This window comes from Trichechus manatus, unplaced genomic scaffold (assembly GCF_000243295.1).
Source record: "Trichechus manatus latirostris isolate Lorelei unplaced genomic scaffold, TriManLat1.0 scaffold00113, whole genome shotgun sequence".
NCBI lineage: Eukaryota > Metazoa > Chordata > Mammalia > Sirenia > Trichechidae > Trichechus > Trichechus manatus.
This window is the reverse complement of record NW_004444049.1, coordinates 8,325,184-8,344,151: the sequence shown is the minus strand read 5'-3', so window position 1 is coordinate 8,344,151 and position 18,968 is coordinate 8,325,184. Positions and strand designations below refer to the sequence as shown.

Here is an 18,968-nt window from a genome sequence, read left to right as displayed (position 1 = left end):
GCAGCCGCTCACCAGTGAGGCTGTGGAACCTGAGACCAGGAGTCTGCGGGGATCAGGCTGAGGGGTCCACGAGACCACAGGCTGCACCGCCGCGTTTCGTGTCTTCAATTCTCTCTTGGTTAGAAGCTTTTATACCCTTCAGCTGTGATATCACCACCTAGCCCCCTCCCTATGACCCCCACCCTGGGGAGTGCCTGAGTGCCAAGAGGAGGGCTGATCCCTTCAGAGGGCCTGAGTCACGGGCCGGGGGTTGGCGGGGGGGAAGCCACATGCAGAGGTTTCAGCTGGAGGCCAGGACGCCTGAGTTCTGAAAAGGGAGTGGAATGTGGAAAGCAGCCAACCAGGAGCTGGGAATCCCAGGGCTGGAGTCATGGAAAGGGTGGGGAGGGGAGCATGAGGCTGAGGGCCACTAGGCTGGCAGCAGTGGGCCCAGACTACAAACTGCTGTTTCTGTAAAACTTATACCACATCCATGGCAGTCATTTCCTGTCTTGTGTCTCCCAGTGAACAGGGAAAGGGAGGGGTGCAGAGGCCAGGATGAGTATTCCAGGCCTCCAAAACCACCCTCCACTATCCCCCTCCCCAGAGGGCGATGAGAGTCACATGGAAGGAGCCAGAGCCTGCTAGGGGTCAGGATAGGTTCTCTCTGTGGACTGCCTAAGCTCATGAATACAAACAGCTGTGCCTAAAACAGTCCAGGGTCTGGAGGCCTTCCCCATCGGTAGCCCTTGACAACCTCCTTCAGTCAGGATGCGGGGCGAGGGGGTACCCAGGGAACACAGGGTTTTCAAATAACTGCCCTGAATTCACCTCAGAGAGTCAAGGAAGTGGCTGGCACGAAAATAGTTTATTGGGGAAAAACGGGTGGAAAAAGTGCTGGAATGTAAGGAATCTGCCCTCTTCAGGAGCTAGAGCAGGTGGAGCGCTGGCGGAGAGTGCCCACAAGGGGCTCCGAGCTGCCCAGAGTCTCCAGGGCAGGGGCAGAGGCAGGCGCAGGCGCAGAGGCAGGCAGGTTGGCCTCCATCAGCAGAGCTGCATCTTCCCAGGAGCCTGAACCTTGGACAAGGAGGGAAAAACAACCCCCCAAATGGGAATTTAGAAAACCACGGCCCAATGTTGCTTCCTCTGGGGTTCGGCCTCCTCCCCACTCCACCCAGGCAGAAGTTCAAGGTGCCCCTCACCATCACTGGTCTCGGGCTCCGGCTCTTCCTCTCCACGTGGGGGCTGCTGTTCTGGCTTCTCCTCCTCAGACAGCTGACCCTCTGCAGCCAAAAAGGGACTGCAGAGGTCAGACCCAGAAGAGGCTGAAGGGGAGGGCTAAGGACTAGGATGGAAGGAACTCAGCTGCACCATACCTGTGCCTGAGGGGTCCCCAGGGCTCTCACCATCCTCTGGAACATCTGACTGAGTTAGCTCCTCTGGGCCTTGGGGCCCTGCACCTCCAAAGGGGGCAGAGAACAGGGTAGGGCTAGGGTGGCAGTGCCAACTGCACCTCCTCCAGCCTTTCCTTTGACCCTCAGCTCAGTATATGGGAGCCTTAAGCCTCATTCTGAATGAGCACCTGCCCCCTCAACCAGCCTAGCCCACCTCCCCCCACCATCACCTTTACCTGGCTGATGGGTGGAGAGCCTTCGTCCGGGATTGTCTCTTTTTCGGATGTTAACCTGTGGAGGAGAAATCACTGAGCAGTGAGGGCTGACTTCCCTCCCAGTGAGCAGGGTCCTCATCCTCCAACCCCCAACATGGCCCTATCCACTTCACAGTCAAAGAAGGGTCACAAGGAGGGAAGAAAAGGGGTCCCTGCCCCTTACGACCTGCAAAGAGAGCTGGTTTCGGGGCCAGATGCCCCCCCACACCCACTGCATGTAGCTGAAGAGCACGATGACGCTGAGGAAGGTGAAGTTGCTGGCGACGCCAATGAAGGCACAGGTCATCGGGAAGTTGTACAGCAGGTACCTGAGCCAGAAACAGAACAAGAGGGGAGCAGCAGTTACTGGAGAGCTGCAGCCTTCTCCTTTCCCAGAAATAACTTATAGGGCAATTCAAGTGAGTCTGACGAGAGCTGGTCTCCACCTCCCTGCCTTCCACTCAGTTACCAGAGCCCAGATGTAGAGCTGCTGGGTTGCATGAGGTTCTAATAAAACCAAGGACCTATGGGCCACAGGCAATGGCCTCAACTGTCACAGTCTGTCAAGAGTCACCCTAACTCCTGGTGATCCAATCGTTCAAGACAGTCATTTTCAACCCTGGCTACATACGGCATCCCCTGGGTTGCTTTAAAAAATTCTGATGCCCAGATATGGACCTGACAGATTCTGGTTCAGCTAGCCTGGGGTGGTGCCCAGGCAGCAGTATTTTTTTTTTTTTTTAATTGTGATCCTGGAGAAAACTTACATAGCAAATTAGGTTCTCATTTGACAATTTCTATACATATTATTCAGTGACACTGCTTACACTTCTCACAACGTGTTAGCATTCTTATTATTTCCATTCTGGTTGTGCTGTTTCCATTAATCTAGCTTCCTTGCCCACCCCCTTACCTTCTCACCTTTGGTCTAAGGTAAATGTTGACCGTTAGGTCTCATTTAAATGATTGTTTAGAGAAGCATAGTACTTATGGGTGACATTATTTATTTTATGAGCCACTCTGTCTGTTGGCTGATAGGTGACCTCCAGGAGTGGTTTGAGTTCCAAGTTTAAAGGGTATCCCAGGGCGATAGTCTCGGGGGTTCCTCTAGTCTCTACTGGTCCAGTAAGTCTGGCCTTTTTTAGGAATTTGAGTTTTGGTCTGTATTTTTTTCCCATTCCATCCAGGCATCAGTATTTTTTTTTTTTAATAATATTTTATTGAGTTTTGGTGAACGTTTACACAGCAAGTTAGGTTCCCATTTAACAACTTCTACACAAATTTTTTAGTGACATTAGTTATATTTATCATGATGTGTCAGCATTCTCTTTAATTAGGTTCAGTTTTTTCCCTTCCCAGTACTCTAGCTTCCCTGCCCCCTCATCTTCTCATCTTTGCTTTTGAGTAATTGTTGACCTTTTGGTCTCATACTGATGGTTTTTAAGTAGATCACTGATCTCATGGGTAATAACTTTTATTTTGTGTGCCACTCTGCTATTTTGCTAAAAGGTGATCTCAGGGGATAGGCTCGGTTCTCAGTTTAAAGAGTATCTCAGAACGATAGTCTCAAGGAGTCCTCTGTTCTCTACTGTTCCAGTTTGTCTGGCTTTTTTTTTTTTTTTTTTTAAATAAGAATTTGAGTTCTGCTGCACATTTTTTCTCCTATTCTATCTGAGACCAACTATTGTGACCCCAGGTGGAACGGTCAGTGGTGGTAGCCCGGCCAGGCCAGAGAACCTCTGCTCTGTGTAAAACCCGATGCTGTTCTGTAAAACCTGTTACCTTTGCCCTCTTCGTGTGCACCTCGGTATTCCTCACCTGAGCCCTGTGAAATGGGCATGAATGCGGAGGTAGGCTCCATATAGCTGGATACGCTTGCTGTGGATCTCAATGATCACTCCAGTCGTTGGCACATACTGCAAGGGGTGGGGTGGGCGGCAGCATCAGGCTGAGCTCCTGCCGCTGTTGTCACTCTTACCAGCCCAGTCTGTTGTTGTCCCTCCCAACTGAGCCCTGAGGCTCCCCTGAGGCTCTCCGGCAGAATTCCTGGCTAATGGTGAGGGCTGCCTCCTCATCACCCTTTACCCCTCTCACCGAGTTCTCTCTGTAGTCCAAGTAGAGCTCCACCTCCAGGAGCTGCTTCTGCTCTGCAAAGCCAAACAGCAGGAAGCTAGAGAAGACCAGCGTGTCAAGTGTCTGAAGCAGGTCTGAGCGGTAATGTAGCATCACCTGCCAGGGCCAGGGAGGGAGCAGATGGGGACAGATGCCCCCATATTCCTTACCTACACCTCAACCACCCGAATAGTCAATCAAGGCTGCTCCCTTACCTTAACTTCCTACCCCCCCAGTCTTGCTCCAACCATTCCAAATGCTTGAGTAACCCCTCTGCCTGACCACATTTCTCTATTTCAGTATGACGAAGACCTCTCTTCCAAGAAACCTCCTAGGTTAAGCCCAATCCTGCCTCTGATCTACGTTTCCCGCCAACAGTTCTGCAGTCTAGTACGGAACTGACGTCCCAGTGTACCATTTGAGGCTTTAAGTTGTCACTCAGGGAGTTGCTTCATGATGTTTCTGCTGACAATTCATGTAAGAATAGAGTCTAACATTTATTAAAAACCACGGGGCCCAGGTGGCACGCTGGTTAAGAGCTCGGCTGCTAACCAAAAGGTCAGCAGTTCAAATCCACCAGCCGCTCCTTGGAAACTCTATGCGGCGGTTCTACTCTGTCCTATAGGGTGGCTACGAGTCGGAATCAACTCAACGGCACTGGGTTAGGTTAGTTTATGTGCTAATAAGCACTTAACCTTTCCTCACTGATTCCAGACTAGTCTTACTATGTCTTACTATTATACCCATTTTATAATACTTTATAACCAAGAGACTAAGTCATTTGTCCCTTGGCTGTACGGTCCAAGTTAGGACTTGAGCCCAGGGCTGTCTGGCTCAAAGCCCGTTTTCAGAGAGCAGCTCCACTCTTTACCCTAAAGCTGGATGTGTTCATCAGATATCTGTGGCTGTTTGGCAAATGCTGCTGGTTTGGGACTGACTCCTCTTCCTTATCCTAACAGGTCTGTGACCTCAGCGCCAAGGATGTTTTCTCCTGAGGTCCGACCCAAGAGTTCTGACGTCTGCCATCATTCTCCACACCCTCTCTGACAGGCCCCGAGCGCTTACTGAGCGTGAAGAAGTAGAGATGATGCGGCCGCCTCTGGTGTAACACGAAATGGTGACCAAGAACATGCCCAAATCCTGATTCACTGGGGACTCTGGGAGCTCAAGTTCCAAGGTAATACGATACGGTTGTCCGTACATCAGCACCTGCCCAAGGGAACCCCCATCTCTTTTCAAAAAAATTTGTTTTTAATTGCACTGTCCCTGTTCCACCACACACCCCCCACTGCTCCAATTCTCAGTTCTGACCCACTGGTTAACATAACAGGCCTCTCCATCTCTCTCAGCCCAGGAAGGTGCTGCCCCCTGCCGGTGGCTGGATTCCCCCCTTCCCAAGTCTCCAGTAGTTTGTTGGCCCCTCTGGTCAGTTCTCAGAATGACTGTGTCGGAATATCCCTTTTCCCAAAGTGATCCATCATGTTGGCCCCACTGGGCCATCTGTGACTCAGGCCTGTGCCCAGCCTGCCCTCACTTACACTGTTAGTTAACCCAGTGCCAGCAGTACTCAGTCTCCCTAGCCAGCTCTCACAGGCATCATCATCAGGGTCCCTGATCTTGGTTCTGTTGGCAGAACCCTGAGACTCCGTGAGAAGGCTGCACTAGGATCAACCTCAAGAAGGTTAAAGATTTGCCACCAAACATCTCCTAGTTTCCTCTATTTCTTTAATTCCTTCATCCACTGATGCCTATCTAGCAGCATAACCCTGAAGGGTGATATATAAAAACCACAGGGGTGACAGGAAAGCTATTGTTTTTTAACCATAGAGGCAATGGGTTTAAAAAAAAAAGGAAAAGAAAAATACTGCCCTAGCCCAGAGTGAGCCACTTCAAAAATCTGGACATAGCCACGGGAGTGCTTGGAGTGTTTATCACTAGGACAAAAGCAGAAAAGCATGGATCGAGGCCTTTTTTGATAGATTCTTATTTTCAGGCTGAACTCCCTCTTGAAAAAGATGGATTCTATAAAATTCCTGCCAGATGATTATACAGGCTGGATGATTCTAAGCCAGCTGTTTCACTGAATTCTTTTAAACATTAAAATAGGTAATTCTTCGGCAGGACGGGGGAAAATGAGGGGTGACTGGTAATGAGTATGAGCTTTCATTTTGGGGTGATGAGATGTTCTAAAATTGATTGTGGTATGGTTGCACAACTCTGACTATACTAAAAATCACTGAACTGTACACTTTAAATGGGTGAATTGTATGGCATGTAAATTTTATCTCAATAAAGCTGTTATATATATATATTTATTTTTTTTTAAAAAAGAAGACAGTTCTGTTTAAATAAATATCTCATCTGAGGGGATTCAGGGAATCTAATGCCAGAATCTGCTGAACGAGTCCACGCCTTTGTTCACGTCTATCCCTCTTCCCCACCATTCCCACACAGTATTCACTCTTCCTTAAAAGGTCCACTTTGAGTGTCCTCATTTCCATAATGTCAGACTATCCCAGACAACACAGATCTCTCTAGTCTTCCACAAATTCTTCTGGAATGCAGAATCAGCATCTTACACTTTACTACTTAATACAACGCATAGTTTTCCAACAATCCTGACAGCAGGGACCCCATCTTCCACTTCGAGTAAGGTGTTACGCATAGACACGTTACTTCATTTACTCAAAAGAATTCACTGTTTCAACCTTCTCTAATTTTCAGGGACTTGGGCTGGATCTCCTCTTTGTCTTCGTCTTTTCCTTCCTTCCTCGTCTAGCAGCCTCGTAACCCAGGTTGTTGCAGGTTCCCTGTATCACCCCTATGATCGCTGCAGTGGGCAGCAGCACAGCCGTATGCACTATCCCGGGCGCAGATGTAGCGTGGCTGTGTTTCCAATCCCCTCTCCCAATATAGCCCATTTATTAGTATTATGACTGTCATGACTCCCCACCCCACCCCCCCGGGTTTTACTTTTAATCACATCGCAATACAGAGTATTCTACAAGGGCATCATAGTAGTGTGCATAGCATGAAGTTACAGGACAATGTGCTTCATAAGTGATTTAGTATGAATGTAACCACATACATAGGGAGCAACAGGTGGCAAAGCAAATTTGGTAGAGACTGAACCAGCTGTACACCCTTTCTGGTGACATTCTCAAGGAGCATCAACAGGATACTGACTCTGCATGTACCATGTATAGTAGTACTACTATTACTTTTTAATCACAAGAAGCACATTGGATCAATGTCTTCAGGGAACATTCTATAATAACCTCCAAGTTCCAGGGCTACAATGAGAAATCTTTGCCTTGGAATGCCCAATATTCCACTTTGCTACCCTGAAATCTGCCATTTGGGGCCCATTCATCCATGCTGGTGAGATTTTTGATAGTATTGGCTGCCTGGTGGTAAACAGAAAGATGTCACAGGACCTACAGTCACTCCGATTACCTGTATTACCACATAAGGCCAGTCTGAACACCAACCCCAGGGAGCCCCACAGACTCTACAGTTTACCTTCATCCCTACAGACAAGTGGTCATAACTGCTATCCTATGTTTTTGATCTTTAAGTCCGTTTCCTCCCAACTACTCATTTTTGAAAAATAACTTTCAAAAGATTTTTACAAATTCTTCTTAAGTTTTACCACTGATTACTTCCAATTATGTTGCTGGCAAATAACTCAAAAAAAAAAACAAAACAAAAAACTCTAATAATCAGAAATTATGTTCATCCTCCAAGGTCCTTCTCAAGTGTTCAGAGATGTCACCCTTTATCAGAACCTCCAACAACTTGCCTAATATAGAAGCATGAGTTCCCATCCTGCATTTCTCAGGGTTCCCTGAGGAATCCTTTTTATTGAAGTCACACCGGCATCTGGTCAGTCCTCTGACACAGTACGCTTTGTAATGAGAGGTCACATGTATTTGTCAATAGCTTCATAATTTGACATACAAGCTTTCAAAACTCTTGGGTGGATGCCATCCTATTCCAGGAAAATACCTGATTTGTTCATTGGGTCTAAAACACACTGCTCAGCTCATCTAGTGGCTATGACCTGTCTGAAACAATTTGAGAACTAGAACATTCCTAACATCTTCCCCAGAAAAGACCAACAGACAAAAGTCATTTAGACTTTAATTTCTTCTTCAGCCTCCCTCTCCTTAAGAACCTTCTTCCTAGTCTCTATTATTCATCCTTGCTCTCCAGAATTTTCTCAATCCCTCCTATCTCAAGTCATCAAAGCTACAGGTCTAATGAAACCTCTCTCCAGCTCCCATACTCACACGATCACGTCCACTCTTAGCCAGCGAGACATTGGCAACAGGGAAGGAGCAGAGTGAGGAGGTGGAGGAATCACAGTCGGTCCTAAATGAGAAGGGGGATGATACTCTGCTGTTACAGTACCTGCCTTACCCTCTTACCCTTCCGGCACAGCTCCTCGGCCTTCTAAGGCTCCTTCCTGTCCCCATCCCTTCTCCCAGAACAGGCACCGTTCTCTCTGATACAGAGAGAGATGGAGAACAAATGTTGCCAGAAGATTCAAGACACCACAATGATCCTTTTATTCTCTTCCTACTACTTCAGTGTTTTTCCTCTCATCAGAACAGGAATTCTTGGATGGGAATCTATGGATTCCTAGTTGAATAGTTTCAAACTGCAGTGTTTCCAAAGAACAACTTGGGGAGCTTGATAAAAATGTAGAGTCTTGGGTCCCACCCCAAATGATTCTAATTCAGTAGTTCTGGTCTTTTGAGAAAACTCCTCTCCAAAGGGATCTACAGATGTCCTTTATGCAGCTCACAAATCCCCTTAAATCATAGGCAAAATTGCACGTGGGGTGTGTGCGTACGTGCATGTGTATACACACACACACAAAAACATTTTTATGGCATGAAGGGCCATAGCTTTCATATGACTCATGCCCCCTAAAAGATTAAGAAGCTCTGCCTTCCTTAGAAATACAGCTCATGATCACGGACTCTGAGACAGGAAAAAAAATCACTCTGGACCATTGATAATAATGCCTTTACCAGCATCTGTTGATGGTCCTACAGCCACTGTTAAGGTAAAAATGGTGGGAGAGAATTTGGCAGAGTCTATAAAATGGGAAGAAACTAAGGGCCCAGGCAATAAGCCTAGTCACCTTGGGTTTGCATAACCTCTACTGTTTAGCAGACCATTGTGGGTGGAGAGGAGTTAATGACTGAGGTAAACTGCTGCTTTCCTCATACCTGCTGAAGGCCAGTTTAGTTCTGAGATGAACCAAGGGATTGGGTTGCCTTAAAATTCTACACTGAACCTGTGAAAAGCCTGGTCCAACTTAAATAGGACTGACCTTCATAATGACAGTCCAGAAGGGTTTTATTTGTTACCAGCATGTAGTAACTAGAGGTAAAACCAGGGCCCTAGAGCCCTATGAGCGTGACCTGTCCCAGCCTTGGGCTGTGAAAGGTAAGAAGTCAAGTTTCCTCATCTGTAAATGAGAGGGATTAATTTGAATAATCTCTAAGGGCCCTTGCAGCAATCATTTCTTACATGATTCCTCTACTTGGATAGAAGGCACCTCTCACCTGTAGTAGAAATGCACGGGGCTGAGGTGGCTGACGGTCGGCATGTAGGAATAGTAGAAGGAACCATAGAGGAACACAGACACCCAGAGCAGGAGGAGGATGGTGCAGAGGAGCACCCCAAACTGCAGCAGCAGCTTGCGGGCACGGCCTGCCAAGATGTAGCCCACCTCCTGGGCCCACAGTAAAGCAGGTAGTGGTGGGTCATTGACCATGGCTGGGAGAGCAGGGGGCCTGGCCCCAGGTTCAGCCCTTGCGTTCCTAGCTGCTCTGCCACCTGGACGCCACCCCTGGCCATGGGGTGAGGCAGCTGGTGGTTCCTGGAAAAAGACAGAGAGGGAAAAAGAATGGCTCCTTTCCCTGGAGAGGTGGGGACAAAAAAGACAAGCTTGCTATACTGGTTTTGAGGAACAAGAGAGAGCAAGACAATGCAAAGTCACTGTTTCACATGGCCTTTCTTCAAATGGCTGTTTCTCAGCCAGTTACGCCTTCACGGTGCTCCCTTCACCCCCTAGTGCCCGAACTCTTCGGCCGAACTCCTCCAACCACTGATCCTGGGACAAACCACCTTGATACGCATGCATAGCAATATATAACATACAGAGGGTGAGCATCTTACAATTCTTAGAAAACGCTTTTATACACGCGACATCACTAAACCAAGACACCGTGATGTGGATGCACAGAATGGATGCGCGACTTGCCTAGGGCCGCACAGCCAGACTCAAAATTAGCAGCTAATGGCAGTCACAATTGCCTCCCGAGTTTCTCCTCTCCGACGCGGGGGGCCTCGTCTGTCCACTGGGCACCCAGACCTCGAGCTGCTCTCGTTCCGCGGCGGGGCTGAGCCCCACGCGGGGCAAGCCTTCCCGCAGTCAACAGCTACTCTCCCGCCAGTCCGCTTCGGAGGGCGGGACGGCCTGAGCCCCCACCTAACCGCGCCACCATGGAAACCAGTCCGCCGGCCGCAACAGCTCGTACGACTCACCAGCCTCGCGCGCTGCCAGGGCAACCACCAGGGAGACTTCCGCCTTCGGGGAAGTCCCGCCCCTTTCCGCCGGCCGCCCTTATAGCCCTAGGGGGCGGGGCGGGGCCTCCCGTAAAGGGGCGGGGCCGGCCTGGGCTGAGGGTCTGTCGCCTCTCGCCCTTCCCACTGTACCTTACAGCGGCCGGTTATCCTAGGTTACCGCAACCAGAGGGGAAACGCGGCTCCCTCCAGGCTCCGAGATTTGATCCAGGGCGTGCTCTGAGCCAGCAATATCCACTCAGCGCACCCCTTGAGGCCGCCATCTCGGCCCGCTGCCCACACCTTCCCCACCCGACACTTAACCCCTGAAACCAAGCCAGTCAGGACCCCGCGGGCCCTGGTTTCATTGCCCACAGCTAGCTCCTCGGATCTGTAGACGTCCAAGGCGGGGCGCATTTGCCCAGAGCGCTGCAGTCTGCGGGGAATCTGCGCATCTTGCGCGTTGCGCCAGCGGGCCAGCTGTCTCCTACTGACGAAAGTGGTAGCCTTTCAGCCCCGCATTTTGTCTCCTGGTGCTTACGATGCGTGATCTAGGGCCTCTGACCCCAGCAAGACGTCCTCTTCCTTGGATACCCCACAGCACATTATCTAGACTAGGTCTTGGCAGGCGGCGTATTCTATTTCATATGTGTCTCATCGAAAGGAGCCCTGCTGGCGCTGTGGTTAAGCATTCGGCTGCTAACTGAAAAGGTCTGTGGTTTAAACCCACTAGCCTCTCTGCGGAGATGTGGCAGTTCGCTTTCGTAAAGATTACAGCCTTGGAAATCCTATGGGGCAGTTCTACTCTGTCCTATAGGGTGGCTAGGAGTCGGAATCAACTCGTTAGCAATGGGCTTATATGTCTTATCACCCCAGATAAGACCCGTCAGAGGTCGGTGTTTTGTGTATCTTTGTATTCCCCTCAGCACCAAGCACAACGCTGCAGGTGTGGGAGGTAATCTGTTCACAATGTCACAAATTCCTCACTCCGATACCTGTCACCCCTCCTCAGGGAGCCCACCTATTTCCATAAACACCCACTGACCCTCCCCACGATGTCCCCCTACCTCCTCTTTATCGGACCCTTTGATCTGGTCTCAGCACACCTACCTCTTCTTCCCCGGCTTCTCCTTCTTCTCTTTGGTCTGCCATTTCGTTAGACATCTTCCTCATGTTCCTCCGCTACCCCTGCACCTTCCACTCGAATCACTTGTGGCTAGAACGTGAAGTGGTGATCTCGAAGCTGATACCTGTAGCTCATCACATTTTCCTGGATATGGAGAATAGAGAGTCCCTGGGAGAGAAATGAAGATTCGGGCGCTAAATGCTGTGTCAGAGTAGGGGGAGGAGGAAAGGGGGGCTACTGCCCAGCTGATGTCAGATTTTCAAATGAGCAGGGTCCCTTGCAGCCGGCCCACTCCACTGCAGGGCTGTCACAGGCCCAGACCACCCCATTTGAGGGGGGGAGTCGGCCTTGGCCTCTGCTCCTTCCTTTGGGGAAGCCTCTATCCTGGACTTGGGAATGCCTGCTATGGGGGAGGGGCAGGTGGTGAGACAGTAACGAGTAACGGTGGGGGTGCGCGCAGGGGCTGCTGGCGGCAGCCAGGCTCCCCCACTGGCCAGGCAGTTGGTATGCTCCAGGATCTGAGCAGCTCCTTCTAGCATCCTTCATCCCTCAGGTACCAGCCATCCGGGCAGTGCCTGAGCTGCAGAAACTGACACCAGCCCTCGACGGACCTCTGGCCTGACCCTCCCCAGTGGCCTTCTGCTGCCGCGTCAGATAACTTTCAGCTGCAACGCCCGGCAGGGTGGGGCACCCATCAGGCAAAAGGCTTTGACCCTACAGCCTAGGGCTGCCGCCGCCTGTCACCTCAGGTCAGTAGGGAGCAGCCTGCTTTTCTCCCACTGGGCTCAAGAAGGTAGGTGGGGGATATGTGACTTCCTTAACAGGGTGGGGCTCTTTCTGGTTGAGAATTTCAGAGCTGGGAACTCACATGACTTGAAAGGCTAAAAAGCCTTATATCATTTGTATGTTTAGTATCTGTGGCCCGGGCCATGTCGGAATTTCGGGAGCTTCTCATCCCACCCTCTCGTTTCCTCAGCCATCTTTAAGGGATGGGAAGGATCACTGGAGGATGGTGGGGATAAAAGGGGACAAAATATCCGGGCACCTGACCCCAGCCCTGGAAAGGTTGGTGAGGAGTGAGCATGGAGGGGTCCTTCAGCTGCAACTGTGCAGGGCCCCCTATCTTCATCGGAGCTGCCCCCCTCTTCTCTCCAGGATGAAAGGGGAGACCCCTGTGAACAGCACTATGAGCATTGGGCAAGCTCGCAAGATGGTGGAACAGCTTAAGATTGAAGCCAGTTTGTGCCGGATAAAGGTGGGTGGGACCCTCAATCTCATTAATTGGCCAGGCCTTCCTGTAGTTTCCCAAACCTCAAGCTGAGAGATGCTTTCTTTTCTTGACTATCTGAGGCCAGGGGGAGGAGTCTCAGACTGTATGTGGAGAGCTGTCCCAGGCCTTTGTTGGGTGTGAGGGAAGAGAAGACTGTCTTAAAGAGCCCCAGAGATGACCAAAGAGAACCCCCTAGGGGAAGGAGACTACAGTCCCTTCAGATGTTTTGGCTAACTACCCCCTCCTGGCTGTGCCCCAGGTATCCAAGGCAGCAGCAGACCTGATGACTTACTGTGATGCCCATGCCTGTGAGGATCCCCTCATCACCCCCGTGCCCACTTCGGAGAACCCCTTCCGGGAGAAGAAGTTCTTCTGTGCCCTCCTCTGAGCTGCCCTGTCCCTCCTCACCTTTCCCCTCTGCTGTCCCTCCTCACTTTTCCCCTCTCCTGGGCCTTTCCCTAGGTCAGTCACTGTCCTGAACCCCCCAAAGCTTCTTGCACCCCATCCCTACCCCGTGCCCAACCCTGTGAAGTTATCTGAAGCACAAGGCCCTCCCTCACCTCTTTGTAGATTCCATTTCCTCGCCTACTGTGGCCGACCCCAAGCACCCGTGACTCGGGACACCCTTTGCTTAACCCAACAGAAGGGCCCCGTCCGACTCTGCCAGCATCCTGCCTGCTTCCCTCTGGGATCCGCTCAGACAATGGCGAGGGGGATGCGCTGGGGGGCTCGCTCTCAGTCTCACCTGGAGCTATTGGAAGGGTAAAGCCATCTGAAGAATAAAGTCATCCAGAGTCTCAGAGGCCGGCTCCTGTGTTACCGTTCTTGAGGGGAGAGGATCATCAGTCAATAGATTTGGAGGTGGGTGCGGAAGGTGGGAGGCGTGCCATCCCCAGGAACGGGGCCTGTCAAACAGGTTAGATGTTGTCAAGGCGGGATTGGGAGGACCGCGGTCGCGAGGGAGCGTGGCAGGCGGAAGAATTAAGTTACAACAGACACTCAAAGACTACGGAGAACATTCATACACATGTAACAAGAGGGCAATGAAAGCAAGTACTGTAAAAAATGACAACAGACCGTACGGGGTAGATTTAGGAAGGGACTCGGGAAGGCAGCCGCAGACAGGAGGACGAACTCTAAGGAATCGTACGTAATAGAGAGGAGGAGCTTGGCTCGGGTTACTGTGAAAGGGGCAGGTTTTACTTCTAAGATGGCCGCGCCCATAGCAGTTCCTTTTCCAAGATGGCCGCAGCCACGTGACTCTTGCCAATATGGCAGCCTCCATATAACTGCGTTTACCGTACAGGACTACTCCGCCGTCCCCATTCTTAAAATGGCGGCCCCCAGGCATTCAGAGTTCTCAATATGGTCCCTTCCGTTCTCTAGTAAGGTCTCAAAATGGCTGCCTCTCTGCTCGCTAAGTCGATACCCACTCCCTTCCCACCCCGGAGCCTGGAAGCCGCCGTCTCCCCGTTCGAGTTGAAGGCAGGAAGGAAGGTTATAACGAAGGATCGTGGGGCAAGGGAATTCCTGGAAGCACAGCAGGTCAGGCGCTGGGAGCGTGGATCTTGTGAGGGAACCAAGGTTTCTACAGCTTGCCAAGTAGAGGTTCCCTTTGAAAGGGTCACATAAGTGTGGGGTCACCGCCTGGTACCTGGAAGCCCCCTTCCTCTTCCAGCCCCGTTCGCCTTGGGGCGCCGTTCTTGGTAGCCTCTATATGCTGGTCTCCCCTGGAGCTGGATAAAGCCGAAATTGTTCAAGTTTCCTGGTAAAACTGGGGCTTGCTATGCTTTCGTTTCCCTCTCAGGTGGATTGGGCCACATCTGTCACAAGCAATGTCCCCACCCCTCGTGTGCCTACCACCCCTTGCAGGGGCCCAGCATGCCGCCTGGCCAGGGCCAAAACCAAGGCGTAACGTCTCGCGATCTTTCTCGGACTGTGAAACTTGGCGGAGGCTTCTGAGCCCCAGAATGCCTTTCAGAAGACATTTCCTTCCAAGGGTGAATGTAGCGGAAGTGGGAACCCCAGGCTGCCCACTCATGGATCATCCAGGTGCCCTAAATGCAGGGACACATCCTTCCATGGAGCCTAGGCCAGCTCATATTTTGTGCCTGGGTCATTTGTGGGGCTGCCCTGCAGAAGGAGAGTGACCTATGTTAGGGATAAGCACATCACCCCCAGTTTCCCCACACAGCTTCACACAGAAGACGTCAATGTAGTGGTTAAGAGCTACAGCTGCTAACCAAAAACTCAGCAATTGGAATCCACCAGCCACTCCTAGGAAACCTTATGGGGCAGTTCTAGTCTGTCCTCTATGGTCGCTATAAGTTGGAATCGACTTAATGGCAGTGGGTTTGGTTTTTGGTTTCTACCAGGCAACTGCCTCCTACGGACGTCTCCATGGGCTTCAAGGGTACCCAATAAACTTGGGGCACACCTTCAGGAATAGCAGCTTTTCAGCTGTTGTTGGAATTTCAGAGCCCTAACAGGTCCTGGAAATCATACAATAAATTCCCTCATCCTAGAGATAAAAGTAACTTGGCTTTCCTTCTGGGGTGGGGACCTACCTCCATTCTGTTCAGAAGACTGCTTATTTCCTTCTTAGCACTTGTGAAACCTCCAACGAGGTGGTCTGTTTTAATCCCCAAACCCTGACAATGTCTGGTACCCAGCAGGCACTCAAACACTTAATGGGTTGTACTGTACGAGCTTAATTAAAAGGCCAGCAGGGTAATAGCAAGGACTAAGAACCTTCCCTTTTCCTACTGCATCAGTGTTGGGCAACATCCAGAAGAGTAAGTGAAAGTTTCCACCTCAGCTCAGACTTGGTTAAAAGTCAGATGTGCTCAATGTTACCTTGATAACAGATTTTTTTTTTTTTTAAAGCCTCTGCTCAATTTTTCTGCACACTCAAATTTTCATACTCATCAGTTCTAGTCGGGAAGGAAAGGAGGCGTGGCAGTCACTAGAAAGAAGGCATGAGCTATAAATAACCATAAAAAAATAAAAATGATTTCATTAGCTCCAATACTGAGTGACTTTAACTATTTTGGAGAATGGGTAGGCACGAAATTCAAGAGTAGCCTTTAGGGTACAAAGCTATAAATCCCTAGGATGTTAATCTGTGTCAGGTACAGAACTGGGAGCTGGAATGATATCAAGAGCTGTATCACTGCCCCTTCAAGACAGTGGATGCCATGAACTTGTGGCATCCCAGCCTTAATAAGTACTTAGACATTTATTAGAAATGGCAGTGAGGATCAGTTCAATGCTAGGAAAACAGTGTTTTAATTAGTCACCTTCTCATTCTCCAGTCACTACAAAATAACATCAAACATCTTTTGTTGAATGATTGGGCTTTTTCTCATAAATGTTAGTCACTTTTGAATAAACTTATTTGGCTCAATAAATGGAAGCTTATGATTAATTTCAAGCATCCAATCTGTTTTAGTATAGGCCCAGTATACAGAGATGAGTTACAATTTATTTCCTTCAACTCCAATGGCTCAAACTCTTGGCATAAGCAAGCACTAAACAGACTAACAACCCCATAACCGCACTTCCCCAGTGAAGGCCTGGTAGGTGGAAAAGGAAGGGACTAGCAGCCATGCAAGAGGAAGGCCATCCGTGGCTGGACCCAGTGCAATGTGAGAAAGCAGCAGTAAAAAAGCCCAATCAATCCCCCAGTGATACACTCCACCCCAGTCAGTGCAGCCACAGGTAAGGGTACATTCAATCCAAATGATTATTTATTCTAAAACTGGAAGCTACTGTGCCTACATTTTCGCCAAATGTTGTAATGAGAAGGGGAGAGGGGCAAGGAGTTACAGATGTAAACAATGACACAAGTTACATTTTTTTAAAATGGTAAAACCCTTTTTTACTGGCCACTTCCAAGAATGCTTGACAGGTTTTGTAAAAACATTTACAGGCTTCATGTGTTTTTCTCACAAGCTTTTCCATCTACAGCAACTACAACAGACGTCTGATAAAACACTGAACAAGTCTTCTAAGGAAAACAAGGCTAGGGATCCCTCCTGTTACCGTTATCCACATTTCCCCCCATAACATTTTTTTGTCATAATAAAAAAACAGACAGAAACAAAACCCAGACATCTACTGTTGTTGCGAGTGATCTCTTGGTCTGAACCAACAAGGATGTGGCAGTTTCACTCTCCACCCACCTAAAAAAACAACTTTAAGGAAAAAAAAAAAAACTTTCTAGTGTCAAAGATGAACAGCAAGTACCTCCCACAAAACCCAAAGTGGCTTAAACTTTATCCCCCTGCCTTTGAGGGTCCTAGTAGCCCCACCCTGTCATAGCTAATAAAGAGATGCTATTTGTTGGAGGACCGGATATCTGAAAAGGGGTGGCAGTCTCGGGCTCAGGAAATTCAATTTTTGATTATAACATAATCTTGCCCTAAGGGAATTTCTTTGGGCTCCAGTTTTTACCTCTTTGCCCTGACACTATGAGCAAAGCTTTCTCAAACTCCCTTAATAATAATAAAAAGTTAGTGGGTTACACAAAATTTCATGCAATCACTTCACCCACTGCCACACACAAATTCATTGGATGGCACCATCAGGAAGCAGGCGCCAAGAGGAAGAACATTACAAGCAAGCAAACTCATCTCCTGCCAGCCTCCCCCTATTCCAGCCTAGGGGTCAGAGGTACTGTGGAGCAGAAGGGTGTGTCCTAACAGACAGGGAGACCAGAGGACCAGAATGAGGACTTGCGCACCTAGAGAAGGGCTTTGTGGAAGTAACAGTGGGAGAGGGAGAAAAGAAAATCTCAGCACAAAACTTTGAACAGAGGACTGCCCAGGTGAGAAAATGGAAGGGAAGCATTTTCTAGTTGCACAACCCAGAGTTTGCTCTCACTAGGAAGTGCTGCACCATGGGGTGCTTGCTCAGTAAGCTCTTGGCTGAGACGATGCTGAGCAGGAAGATGAATGAAAACTGAAGCTAAGTACTGAAATTGCATTTCCATATCCCCCCCATATTCTTGAACCCAGCAACCTGAAGCTGTTTGTCAAGAACTGGGAGGATGTTGGTAAAGTTACGACAGTATCCCAACCGAAGTCTCACAGCAACTTGGCTAGAGGCCTCTTCAGGAGACATGCAGGGAAAGCACCCCAGAAGGAATCCTGTCTCAAGAAGTCGGGAGCCCCCTTTCATGCACACATTTACACACGCTCACACTCACACCTTCCCCAATTTCAGCAGCCCCACTGAGCTGCCTCCCACCCCCCACCCCCCCCTTTTCTATCCACTCTCTACCTGTGTATCAAAAAAACCAGCAGGGCACATGCCCTCCATACTGTATAAAATAGCTGCTATTCTCAGCACCTGGGCCTGGTAGCCCACACCACAGGATTCACCTATATACATATCCCGCTGCAGTGAAAAGAATCCTGCCGCGTTTCTGTGTGAGCTGAAACCCTGAGAAACGTTCCTTCTCTTGCACTGTAAGAGGACAGACACTCAAACAGAGATGATTTCAGAGACCTCCCACCTGTTCTCAACCTTGGAAGACAGACCAGTGACTGGCAAACCACAGTCATCAGGCTGAAAGCTGCAATCCCATTCTCTCCCTCGATTTTAAGGACATTCATTACTGGGTACATAGAAGGGCAAGCAAATTATGCTCTGTAATCAAGAACAGCCTCTATGCCTCCTTGGCCTGGGAATCCTATATAATAGAACCACCCAACTGGCAGTCTCCATGCCTCAGCCACAGAGCACAAAGGCACTGGAAAGTGGAGACAGGGACATTTTGGCCTCCCAGCCCACCAGACCAGATATCCCAAGAGGGAAAGGTCGGTAAAGAAAATACAAACTGTTGGTTGGTGCAAGTGATTGATAAGAGCCAATCGTTTATTTTCACTGCCCTGGTCACAAGCTCTCCCCCTGTCCCCACTCCTGCCTGCTTTTGCTATGGAGAAGAACCCCAGGCTGCCTCCCCGTCCTCCCCACACCACCGTATTACTCTCCCCTGCCTGGCTGCCAGTCCAGCTGCCTCAGAATGTCAGAAGGGTGACATTTTCAGTTATTTTCCTGTCCAACTGCAGGGTGCGGGACAGGCAGCCCTAAGTGCTGCTTTCTGCGCAAATGTTTTTTGATTACAAATATCTAACTAGGTTTGAAATGTTTTATAGAATAAGACAATATTCTTTTCAACAAACTTTAAAAAAAATGTACAGTTTTGTCATTGGTTTCCACCTCCCCCCGCCCCCACCCCTGCTTGC

At 49.5% G+C, this 18,968-nt stretch overlaps 3 protein-coding genes across 5 annotated transcripts in view; 1 reads left to right on the top strand and 2 right to left on the bottom strand.

Annotated features, from left to right (window-relative positions):
- Window positions 1-712: 712 nt before the first annotated feature.
- BSCL2 (BSCL2 lipid droplet biogenesis associated, seipin) lies at window positions 713-14,269 on the bottom strand. 3 transcript variants are annotated; one of them, XM_023738249.1, is made up of 13 exons: window positions 13,795-14,269; window positions 13,463-13,622; window positions 11,432-11,615; window positions 9,319-9,635; window positions 8,032-8,113; window positions 4,805-4,948; window positions 3,722-3,856; window positions 3,446-3,543; window positions 1,815-1,956; window positions 1,610-1,664; window positions 1,356-1,439; window positions 1,182-1,262; window positions 713-1,056 (listed from the first exon to the last, which is right to left on the bottom strand). In XM_023738249.1, the coding sequence occupies exons 3-13, from the start codon at window positions 11,492-11,494 to the stop codon at window positions 902-904; spliced, it is 1,356 nt and encodes a 451-aa protein (XP_023594017.1). In that variant the 5' UTR covers window positions 11,495-11,615; window positions 13,463-13,622; window positions 13,795-14,269; the 3' UTR covers window positions 713-901. The 3 variants fall into 3 exon arrangements, with proteins under 3 accessions (XP_023594017.1, XP_023594019.1, XP_023594018.1); XM_023738251.1 differs by having other exon boundaries at window positions 713-1,050; XM_023738250.1 differs by having other exon boundaries at window positions 831-1,056; window positions 1,356-1,433.
- On the top strand, window positions 12,166-13,517 carry GNG3 (G protein subunit gamma 3). Its single transcript, XM_004383838.2, has 3 exons — window positions 12,166-12,240; window positions 12,603-12,702; window positions 12,977-13,517. Exons 2-3 carry the CDS (start codon window positions 12,604-12,606, stop codon window positions 13,103-13,105), a joined length of 228 nt encoding a protein of 75 aa, XP_004383895.1. The 5' UTR covers window positions 12,166-12,240; window position 12,603; the 3' UTR covers window positions 13,106-13,517.
- A 115-nt stretch (window positions 14,270-14,384) lies between the features above and the next one.
- The window catches only part of HNRNPUL2 (heterogeneous nuclear ribonucleoprotein U like 2), a 14,385-nt gene continuing 9,801 nt past the window's right edge, over window positions 14,385-18,968 (bottom strand). The window contains exon 14 of the mRNA XM_023738247.1: window positions 14,385-14,850. Within this exon, the coding sequence (XP_023594015.1) occupies window positions 14,806-14,850 (45 nt within the window). The 3' untranslated portion in view covers window positions 14,385-14,805. The remainder of the gene's footprint in view (window positions 14,851-18,968) is intronic.